The sequence below is a fragment of the Helianthus annuus genome, chromosome 13, assembly GCF_002127325.2.
Source record: "Helianthus annuus cultivar XRQ/B chromosome 13, HanXRQr2.0-SUNRISE, whole genome shotgun sequence".
Lineage (NCBI taxonomy): Eukaryota > Viridiplantae > Streptophyta > Magnoliopsida > Asterales > Asteraceae > Helianthus > Helianthus annuus.
In genome coordinates this window covers 141,464,198-141,475,954 of record NC_035445.2, presented here as the reverse complement: position 1 = coordinate 141,475,954, position 11,757 = coordinate 141,464,198, and the positions used below count along the sequence as shown (strand labels likewise).

Genomic DNA, 11,757 nt, shown 5'->3' with positions numbered 1-11,757 from the left:
AGTCTAAAATAAAAGGATGGTCTTCTCCTTGCAGAGGAATCATCCTTTTATTATGGTTGTAAATATCTTTTTGTATGATTTTAATTATATACAAATCCTAAATTATTTTGGTTGCAAATATCTTTCTGTATGTTTTTAATTATGTACTAAATTTTTTATTACTATTTTGTAGTAGCTATCTGAACACATCGCAATTGTTGCCGGTTTATAGAATAATTCAAATGTAACCATTAAGATGATTGGTGGAGATGAAGGGGAATTGAAGATATCAACCGAAGAAGTAGATTTAGATACTACATGGTTTTTAAATTTATTTATAATGTGTTTTATCTTTTATTTGTTTCTCATCTACAATTATTATTTGTTGTTTGTTATAGATATAATGCTGTCAATTGGGTTGATGTCATGAAACGACGAAGAGTTCCATGGGGCAAAATGGTTGTTTTTAAATGGTCCAAGAGTCAAAGGAAGCTTTGTTTGCAGTAGATCCAGAAATTTGAAATCTCATAAAATTGTTATTACCAATTTTAATGTTTAGAAAACATTATTATATTTTCTTTAGTAATTGTGGTAGTTTTTTTAACTATTTCAACATTTTCAATTGTTTTTGGTTTATTGTTTATTTTAACATCATTTAACATATGTATTTGTATGAGTTATTTTACGTTTTTAAATTAAGTTGTTAATGTACAACGTATAGTTAGGGTAATTTGAAGATTCATAGATTAGGCTTTATTAGCGAGCCGGTTTTTATGATATCTTATTTTCTTGATCTATTGCAAAGATTTTGTATAAAATTTATTGACGACTACAATTCCGTAATCACCAAAAACCTTAGGCTACATAACTATAATAAGCAACTTGGTAGTAATATGTTACATAACAATACGACATCTTATTTTCTTCAACTTATTGTACTTTTTTAGTAGTTAATTACATTTATTGGTACTGATCACCAAGACTTAGGAGAGTGGGGCTACCCAAGGAAGGGAGACTTGCGCCATGTGGCACCACGTCAGCGTGAAGGAAGTTGGGTAAAAAAGTGGGGGTGGTGTTCATGGCAACTTACTTTTGAGGTGGCATGTTGTGATTGGTAGTTAAATAAGTTATTATTTTATGATTGGATAAAACAAAATTTTCAATGAAAAAGTGGGCGACCTATACAAGTCGGGCAGGCCAAAATTTTCAAGGAGGTTGCCATAGGGGGCGGTGTACCAGGCGACTTGGGGGTGGGAGTCGCCCCACTCCCCTCAGTCTAAAGAGGTTTGTTTTGATATTTCTTCAACATTCATGTTGGAGTTCAACAGTTAAAAGACTATCGTCATACCTCTTAGATGATTCTTTTCGTAGAAGGGATTCGATTTACTCAAGAAAAGATTTTGGCATATTCCATATACATTTACATAATAATAATAATTTCAATCTTAAATTTATATAGTTAAATTTGATGTTTATGTGTATTTAAAGTTTTACAATTTTGGTTAATATATGGACAAAAAATAACCAACTTTTTACATAGTATTTGTAAAATATTTCTCAACTTTGTTAATATTTGATGTATAACCCTTTTTTAAGTATGATTTTGCAATGTTCTTTTATAAATACAAATCAAGGATGCGACACATTTTAATATTATGATATTCAATAAACATATAAACATGGTCATCAACTTTTGTTAAACAACACTCCTTTGATTCAGCAAGAATACGAATATATTAGAAATGTCGAAGGTTATCTACAACTTAGTGATGATCCTAACTATCCTTTCTTTTTGCAATGACAGTAACTCATCAATTGGTATTATATTATCCTGTTTTACCTTTATTTTTTTTATTATTTACTGTTTTTTATTTAATAAAATTTACGTATTTTTAATGTTGTTATCAAATGTAGATCCTTCTCAAGTTAATTACTGACTTAGGTGGGTTAGATGAGTTTTCCGAAATAAAGATCAAAGTTCTTAAAGGAAATACTTGGGTTAAGAATCTTCGTAGAGAGAATATTGATGGTCAAAGAAGGTTCGTCGAGCGATTTCTCATGTTATTGATTACTTTTCTTTTGAAAGTATTTCAAAGAACATAATACCTACGAAACATGTTAGTATAACCGTTTTTCCTAACTATACATGGCCAGTTATTATTGAAAAACATGGTGAAAGTTTTTATATGAGTACCGGATAGAATCACATCAAAGAAGACATGAAAATTCAAGATGAACACTTTATTGTCTTCGACATGATTTCCGAGTCAAAGTTTGATATGATACTTTTTAAAGGGACAGAAGCTTTGGTCCATATTCCTGAACGACGTCTTGCACGCGTTAAAGAAGAAGTTTCCGCTTAAGTTATTTAATATTCTTTTAGCTATGATATAATGAATTAGAAAACAACTTTGTTTTTCTCAGTATTACATTTTATAACTGTTTAATTTTACAGACGTTATCATTTATTAATCTACCTAATTCATCATGCAATTTTCATTTATTAATATATATATATATGTATATTTATTTTTTAGATAAATAGATTCACAACCCGTGATTATTTACGGGTGATAACCTAGCATATATATATATATATATATATATATATATATATATATATATATATATATATATATATATATATATAGGATAATGCTTGGTGAAAAACCCCACTTTCTTAAGAAACTTAGCAAACTATATTTGTGGCTATCATGTTGCCACGTTTGATCTGATCTCATGAGCTTAACTTTTAAATGAAGGTTATATTAGTAATTTACTTTACCCCCCAAAGAATTATGAGATGACATCTTCATTAATTGCCCATCAGTTCGTACATTCACAATCCCCCATATTTATTTTTCATATTTCCCTTTTGCCTTTTATATCTTCTACATCTCTCATCAGAGAAACTTCAGTCTTCATACTTACACCACAGTAGCAAGCATCTCCATTAATATCAATGGAGACAAATCCACCAAACTCTGAATTAATGTCGCCGGTCCGTAGTTTCCCAAACCTGTTCTTTTGCAGCGACTTCCAAAACGATGAAGAATTTAATGCTACAGGTTTGTCCATATATAGTTTACTAACTGTTCTAGAAGATCTGTTTTTCTTTTTTGTTTTTTACAACTTTTTAATCTAATATTCCATCCTATTATGCATGGCCATGTTCACGTGTTGCATTCGAAGCATCTGCATACACTTATATGCATGTTGATTGTTCCCGGTCGCCGGAAGCCCCTGTTAGATCCCCGGATGTTTTGGTATCCAACAATTTTATGAAAAACGCGGTTATTGATGACCAGGATATGGATATTGATGAAGGTTTGTTTTATCTTACACTTTTCTTGTTTTATTTCTTCACTAGACATGTCATCTTTCAAACATTTTCTATAATGTTCACATGTAGCATCCCAAGATTCCCAGATGGAAGCCATGACTGTTGCTGTTTCTGGATCATCTCATGGTCCTTCTATGTTTGAGGAATCACCACGCGGCCAGTTAGACGGTTGTACAATGGACAATGGGATCCCAATTTATTTTCATATCACACATTTTATAACCTGTAGTGTCATGCCATTTTATTGCAGATTCATAACTTTTTCCGTTTTATGGTACAGGTCCTTCGAATCCATACTTTGTTTTTGATACCCCTCAGGGAACCCGTTACTGGATTCCTAATGTTGCTGATAAGTTCATACCGGTGTGTGGCAAAACCTATCCAACCTTTCAGGATGTTCTTTCCATGTATGAACTCTATGCGCTCGAAGCAGGTTTTTTTGTAAAAAAAGGTCAAACTAAAGTCTGGAATGGAATTCCCACACACAAGTATCTCCGATGCTCAAAATATGGAAAACCCCAACCAAAGCGGACTTTTGACACCCTAGATGAATCTTCTGTTAAGCACCGGAGGACCACCTTCTCATGGTGTGACTGTAAGGCAAGCATACTAGTATCGATATCGAACGATTCATACACAGTCCTGACTTTCAATGATATTCATAATCATGAACTTGTTGAGAGTTACAACCGTGATCTTAGTAAGATATCACGGAAACTGTCATTCTCCACGAAACAATTCATTCATAACATGAGTCTAAACCGCATTGGACCAATGAGGTCTTATAGATGCCTTGTAGCTTTAAAAGGAGGGCATCACAATGTCAATGGGACACCGGTCGATTTTAAAAACTTTAGCCACCAGCTGCGAATTTTTATTGGTGAACGCGACGCACAAGTTTTCCTAGAACGCTTGCGTGAGCGTTATGACAACCTACCCAACTTCTTTTTTGATTACACCGTATCAAACGGAAAGTTGTCCTCTGTATTCTGGGCTGATGAGATTTCAAAGCTTAACTACAAAGCTTTTGGCGATGTCCTAGCGTTTGATGCAACTTACAGCACAAACAGGTTAGCCCCCCTCCACTCTAACATATGTTAGGACTGTGTCCCAAAGTATCCAATTTTAGTTTGACCAAAAAAGTTGTTCATATTGTTAACATCAAATCAATTTTTTTGTTCATAGGTACAAGATGGTTTTTGTGCCATTCACGGGTGTGGATCATCATTTCCAATGTGTTACATTTGGAGCTGGTTTGATATCAACCGAGTCAATTGAATCTTACGTGTGGTTGCTTAAGGCTTTCTTGAAGGCACACGGTACTCAACCAACTCTCGTGCTGAGTGATCAAGACCCATCCATGCTACAAGCTGTTCCTATGGTCTTTACAGAATCACGTCACCGTCTATGCATGTGGCATATAATGAAAAAACTACCATCCAAGGTATACATAAGTTTGTTAACCTTTAACATGTGTTATCCAACATAACACCCTTTTACATGTCTTCTCAAATTGTTTTAATCTAACTCGTGTTATAACTATTAAAATTTTCAGATCTCAGCCGACGTGCTCGATAACACTGATCTTCGGTCCTGCATTCATCGGTTGGTTTGGAATGTTTATATCAAACCTGAAACGTTTGAGTCCCGCTGGAATGACCTCCTACAAACATTTGGGCTTCAAGAGCACAGCTGGTTAAACGACATGTACAACATGAGACATCTCTGGGTTCCAGCCTACTTTAGAGAACTGCCCATGTGTTGCTTGATGAAGACCACCTCCCGATGCGAAAGCTCTAATGCTGCCTTCAAGGTTAACTCAACAAGCGCAAACACGCTTGTACAATTTATGATGTGCTTTGAAAATAGGGTAGACAGCCAACGATATCGTCAACGTGTTTCGGAGTTCAAAACCTCTTCTACCATGTTCTCTGGCAATACTGAGTTAGCGATAGAGCAACACGCGTTCGCCATTTACACAAACGCTGTTTTCGCCCAAGTGCAAAAAGAAATAATTAAAGGTAAGTTTTTATGCTACATCACAAACCAAAGCGAGACGAGCGATTCCAGTCTTCTGATAGACGTCACTCATTTGGATAAAAGGAACAACATCACAAATGTCTATCAGGTAACACATGTTAGGCACTTTACATTATTCCACGTACTCTAACATATTTTTGCATCTAAATGGGTTTTCCTTTGTTTGTCTCTGTTCAAATCAGGTTACGTACAACAATGTCGATCAATCGGCCAATTGCTCATGCAGGAATTTCACACGTATCGGGTATCTGTGTCGCCATGTCTTTTGTGTCTATCGCTTGAAAAATGTTGAAAGGATTCCACCACAATACATAAACGACAGGTGGCGCCGAGATGCCCTCCCCAAACATGTTTTTTCAATTTCCAGTCGATACGGAGTCAACCCACACGCACCGTCCATTATGCGGAATGAAATCCTCGACCTCGTTACTGAATGCGTAGATGTTGCTAGAACCGATGAGGATGCGTTGGCAAAACTGGTTGACCAACTCAGGGATTTCAAGATCAATATTCTTTCCAGGCAACCGTTGGCAACAACTGAAAATGAATCAAATGAGGCTCAAATGGAAGAAATAGTTGGGCAACCAATCAACATTCCAGTCGAAGTTGCTAATCCAGAAGTTGCACGCAATAAAGGATGTGGTACTCATACTCGCATTTTTGGGCCCGGTGAGAAGGCCAAAGCAAAACCACCAAAACGTCCAAAGCAGCTTCGCTTATGCAAGCGTTGTGGTCTGTATGTCGACGACCACGACTCACGCAACTGCCTTAAGGTGGCTGCAATGAAAGCAGCAAAGGCAGCTGCTGAACAACTAAGGCAGACTGCCACTGGCGACTGATCATCTGATTAAAATCTTTTTATGTAGTACTATGTAATGGGAGACTCTTCATTTTGGCCTTCTTACGCACATGTAACAGTCTTTTGTCATCATCCTGCTATTATCTGTTACGTGTGTAAGAAGGTATAACTTTTTGAGTCCCAATAATCATATGTAGGATTGTAAGAAACTCTATGGCCTTTGGCCACTTTTGTCATATTAGGCCCGAAGGTCATTCGTGGACCGCTGTGGTATATTAAGCGGAAGCAGTTTATCTTAACATTTAACTGCATTTTGATATCTGTTTTTCTGTGTTTCATTTTTCTACCGATGGCGGAAAAAAAAAACAAAAAAACATGCATATCACATGTTAATTCCCCATAATGATTTGCTCTCTTTAACTTCAAATGATCAAAACAATCTTTTGTTAACTATACAGCTGGAGTAAAAAAAAAACAGATTGGATAAAAAAAAAAAAAACAGAAACAGATGCATAACACATGTTACTTACCCATAATGATTTGATCTTTTTAACTCAAAAGGATCAAAACAATCTTTTGTTAACCACACATATGGAATACATAAACAGATTGGGTCTGTGAACTTCAAAGCATCAAAGCAATCCTTGCTAACCACTCAATCTGGAACAAAAACACTTGCTTAACACATGTTAGTTTACGTAATGGTTTGGGTCTTTAATCTTGAAAGTTTCAAAACACTTGCTTAACACATGTTAGTTTACGTAATGATTTGGGTCTTTAATCTTGAAAGTTTCAAAACACTATTTTGGTTAACACATGTTAGTTTACGTAATGGTTTGGGTCTTCAACATGGAAAGATTCAAAACACTATGTGTTAACCACATAACAAACAACATATATACTTACACACGTAACAGGTTATAGAAGTAGACTTCAAGCAACTTAAACAAACATTCTACTACTAGGTTACATAAAAAGAAAAAAAAAACATAATAAAACACCAACAAGACGACATTCGTATGTCGTTTTGTTTCAACATAAGGTCATCAGGTTAACACATTTTCAAACACTTTCACCATACCAACTACCCATGGGTATCCTCCACTAGTAACATTGTTTTAATCATGGTGTGGGGAATTCCTCATCATGAAAGTACACTGGAGACGGGCTGCGCTCACCCTCCCATGGGTCATGGTAACACCAGGACTGGATTGTTTCCGGTGAGTATGGACACAACGGGCAGCCACACATTTCATGGTCTGGATCCGTCAGCAACCTAACCAACTCATCTGGTAGCCCCTTCAACTTTTCATCATCTGGAACAATGTGCTGCCTTCGGCCTGGTTGATCTCGCGACACACCAGATACATCAGTGACGTTTTTCTTTCCGCTTTCTGAAGCATCCTCACTTGAAGTTACTCCAGTTTTCCGGTCCTCTCCATTTTTGTGAGACCCTTTTCTTTCGTTAACCTCCATGCACCGGCCCTCACATGCTTCTTTCCCTTTTTGTTTGAGCTTCTCCATGCTTGGTTGGCTAGCCGTATCCTTACCATCACACGGGTCCATCTCATTAAAAGACTTTTGGGACATCTTACACCTTATGGTTAACTGAATTGGTGTAGTAGGATTGTGAAGTATTACAGAATATTAGGTGGGTTCTTCCCTCCAATACTTATAGAGGACTTCCCTGTCTACATTTCATATAGTCTTCTTGACTTGACCTTTTTTGATGTGACCAAAAGCTGATAAAAAAGCAAATATTCCTTTTTTCCCAATAAAGTTGCTTTTATAGACCCCAACCTACATGCTTGTACTATTCTGCCAACAACTTTCTAGTGTTCCCCATATTTGTACTACCTATTTAGAAAGCCTGTTCCCCTTGGAAAGAGCGTTTTTTTGTTTTTCTTTAATGTTACAAAACAATTTCACAATTTCTAATATAACATTATAAACTATGTCAATAAACTTGGTTAATACTATTCTACGCCATTTAACAACACATCAATATTTTTTAGAGTTTATAATTACCAACTAACTAAACATCATATTCAATATATATAGTTTATCCCCAAAAAGACATCCTGACGATGCCATACCCAACAAAACACCTACCCCCGCATTACGTTTGAAGCAAAATCCCCAAATCCATCAAAGTTCATTACATGTTTCCAAAAAACATATCCGGCGAAATTAAGGCATAATTGTTCTACAGTAACATGTGTTAGCCACCATAACACGTGTTACTCTATTCGGCATTCTTCCTTGATTTTTGGCAGCAGCACATTCACCTCCGAACATAATATGTGCGCCGCATACCTCTTTCTCAACTTTCTCACCTCCGCCATCTTCCTCGCCCCACTCGTGCTGAACCCACAGTTAAAACTTTGGTTTTTCCCCATATAGCACTCCATGTGCCGCATCAAGAAGACCCCACAATCAGTTGTGTTTGCGGTTGTTGCCCAAGGAACCGGCATACGCTGGATGTTGCAGTACTCTATGTCATCGGCTCGTGGATTCCCAACCTCCCGCAGATATTGCACAAACATATCTTTCTGCATACGCATACACAAGACATAGTTAGTAATTCTAAAACAAATAAAAAAAAAATAACCTAACAGTCTTGCCAGTGTTATCACACTTATTTTTAAATCAATTTTCAGTTTTGTTACTTACAATCTTATACGCTGTGTCCTTGTGTAGGTAGTAGACACTATCTTCTATCAACTGACCTTGACGGGCTTTGTCATTATCAATGACATAAATCCTGGGGTCGCGTAACTCAAACACTACCAAGTAAAAGTGTTTGTGCTCCAATATAGGGAAGAAAACAATGTCTTGATTTCGGAAATCAGGAACGCAATCAACTCTGTTGACCGCACCCTTTATCCCAAGCCGAAACTTGTGCATCCGCGCCTCTACCCCGCCTTCGTCAGTTGTGAGCATCCATGGAAACTTCAAGCATAACAGAGAAATTAATAAGGTCAATAATAGGACACACTGTAATTTATATATACATGGCACTTACCACAACTTTAGTCCCAAAAAATTGCCTACTGTAAGCCTCCCGTGATTTTCTTTTCTCCTGGAAGTTCAGCACCTCCGCCCAACAGTCAATAATGCCATCCGAGACCTCATTGCCAACATTTAAAGTCTTGAACATAGACCGAGATGCTTGTACATGGGTAGGGCTTCTGAACAGCAACTCCCTGAAGTCAGGTGTACAAACCACAAAATAAATTTGAATACGTTAACATATGTAATTTATTCTTTTACTAATAATTCGTACGGTTACGCCCCTACTTACACAGACATATGTATCGGACTATCTACATCAGCCACTGACGAAGAACCATGTTCCCTCCTGCGTTTAAATAAAAAAATAAACCAATTATCCAGTGTATGAATCGTTGTTTATCGTTTACACTATTCCTATAAAACAATAAACAACTTTTGCAATTCTACTTACATGTTTGCCTCCATTGCCCGCTTCCTACGACAAAATCCACTTAAAAGGTGCATTGGGCTTTCATCGGCGTGTATGTAGTCCCACAGATTTGTCTCCTTCTTTGTAATTGGCTGGCCCATGTCAACAGTCCTTATATAGTAAGGTGATCTGTTTGGCTCCGCTGCCACCTTCTCTCGGAAGGGGAGTTTCCTTTTTTGTGCCCCCAACTCAGCCAACATGCGCACACGGTTAGCAAGCGGAATATTGTCCTCCACCTCATACATATCACTACCACAAGATCTCAAAAAGAAGGGGTTTACTATATAACCAAGCCCTATATATATATATATATATATATATATATATATATATATATATATATGATTACAGGACCATTAATGTAGTTAACACTACTTGGGATATCTTTGTGTAAATTTTATATTTTATAAAACAAATAACAAAACAGCCCAAAACCCCCCTTTCCACCACCTCTCCGACTCCACTGCCACCACTGATATCATATGGGATGATAAATTGCCTCTCAATTACCACCATCTTGTTGACGAATACCTAGTTAATTACGAACCCTAGAAAATTGGGGAAATATGAAGCTTATTCGCGGCTGACCCGGCCTGTTAGATTTGACGTCGGAAATAAGGTTCGATTTTAATTCAGACTAATCAAAACTGTTTGATTTTGAGTATTGTTGGTGTTTGAATTGGCTTTGTTGACTTTTGACAGTCAAAATTGTAACTGTTAATAATTGTTTCAGGACTTTTGGTTGGATAAAAGGACTGGAGGGGTATGTTTGTCATTTTCCTGCAAGGCATTCACCATTACTGGAATTGATCATCGTGGATACTGAAATCTTATTCAGACAAATGAATCAAGGTGAATTTTCTTTTTAATTTGTGTTAGTTAAAAATGATTAACTAAAATTTGAACCCTAATAATTAGAATGATAGAACCAGTATATGGTTTTCTAAATAACACTGTAAACTTATAAGGCTGAAAATTTTGAAATGTTACCTGTTGTTAAAAGATTTTAAGTTTAATCACAGAAACTGGTGAAAGTCAAGAATTCTTGGTTTGTTAAAATAAATATTGTTTTTAACTAGCTCTTTCTTCTGAACAGATATCATACAATTGCATACCTTCAACAAATATGGTGGCTTGAGGTAGAAGGAGACGCCGGCTTTAAATTTACAGCCGGGACGTATTCCTTGTTGATCGAGTTCCAGCTCAGCACACCTGATGGTCAACATGCTGTTTCAAAGTGTTTTGAGTCTGCGCGGTCGATTTTTGTTTTTTTTTTCTCACACCTTCGATTGACTGACGATGGTAGAGGTATGGTGTCGGAGGTGGAATCCCATGCATTGTTTCACAAAAACTCGCCGTAGATGAGGATAATTTCAACCTATCCGGAAGCTACTGGGTAATTTCTCCCAATTTCCTTTGTTTATTCGGCATCAATTTGAAATTAAGTGACTCATTTTTGTTTGTTAGAGTTGTTAAAACGATGTAGGCTTATTCTACCGTTGGAACACCTGACGTTTTGCTGAAGAAAGGATATGGAATGGAGTGTGATCGGTATGTATTGTTGGTGTAAAAGTAGCACTTTTTGAAATAATTATGTTAATATTAATCGGATATAATTTTCTTGCATGTAGGTGGTCTCTTGGGGCTATCATGTATGACATGCTTGTGGGTTACCCACCCTTTTATTCAGATGAACTCATGTCAACTTGTAGAAAGGTCAAATCAAAGTTCGTTATCCTTTATCGTTGTTGTTATCGATGCTTATAAGTTCTACGTTGCTTATACAGATAGTTCGATGCTTAGGTCTCTATATCTGCTATAGTTAGTTGGAGAGTTACAGTTTTTAGCTCAGTTTTTTGCCACCATATATATGGAAGAGATGTGTAGTCATTTGTTAGTTCTGTAGTGTTGACCATACAAAATTGTCCCTTGATGTACAATCACTTAAAAAAAAAAAACATTTTTTTAACCAGCCTGACCCGAACCCGTTTCGACCCGAACCAAAACAACCCTTTTTTAATTGACCCGTTTTGACCCATGACCCAACCCGACCCGTTTGCCAGGTCCAGCGTGCACCTTATCCAGTTGTCATATTAGGTTGCTGGTTGATTA

General features: G+C 36.7%; 1 protein-coding gene and 1 long non-coding RNA gene across 4 annotated transcripts; both read left to right on the top strand.

Annotated features, from left to right (window-relative positions):
• Positions 1-3,188: 3,188 nt before the first annotated feature.
• On the top strand, positions 3,189-6,460 carry LOC110901850 (protein FAR1-RELATED SEQUENCE 5-like). The gene is made up of 6 exons (XM_022148620.2): positions 3,189-3,306; positions 3,392-3,490; positions 3,603-4,392; positions 4,508-4,766; positions 4,878-5,450; positions 5,545-6,460. Exons 1-6 carry the CDS (start codon positions 3,189-3,191, stop codon positions 6,199-6,201), a joined length of 2,496 nt encoding a protein of 831 aa, XP_022004312.2. The 3' UTR covers positions 6,202-6,460.
• A 3,571-nt stretch (positions 6,461-10,031) lies between these two features.
• LOC110899550 lies at positions 10,032-11,542 on the top strand. Of its 3 annotated transcripts, XR_004876229.1 has the most exons (6): positions 10,032-10,264; positions 10,379-10,497; positions 10,742-11,041; positions 11,113-11,196; positions 11,277-11,361; positions 11,433-11,542. It is a non-coding gene; the product is annotated as an uncharacterized LOC110899550 (long non-coding RNA). The 3 variants fall into 3 exon arrangements; XR_002570342.2 differs by having other exon boundaries at positions 10,034-10,264; positions 11,132-11,196; positions 11,277-11,542; XR_002570341.2 differs by having other exon boundaries at positions 10,034-10,264; positions 11,277-11,542.
• Positions 11,543-11,757: the final 215 nt, after the last annotated feature.

Coding starts and splice junctions, on each gene's coding strand:
- LOC110901850 (XM_022148620.2), top strand. CDS start 3,189: ATGCATGTTGATTGTTCCCGGTCGCCGGAAGCCCCTGTTAGATCCCCG. Junction 4,767..4,877: donor TGAAAAAACTACCATCCAAG/GTATACATAAGT, acceptor TAAAATTTTCAG/ATCTCAGCCGACGTGCTCGA. Junction 5,451..5,544: donor ACATCACAAATGTCTATCAG/GTAACACATGTT, acceptor TGTTCAAATCAG/GTTACGTACAACAATGTCGA.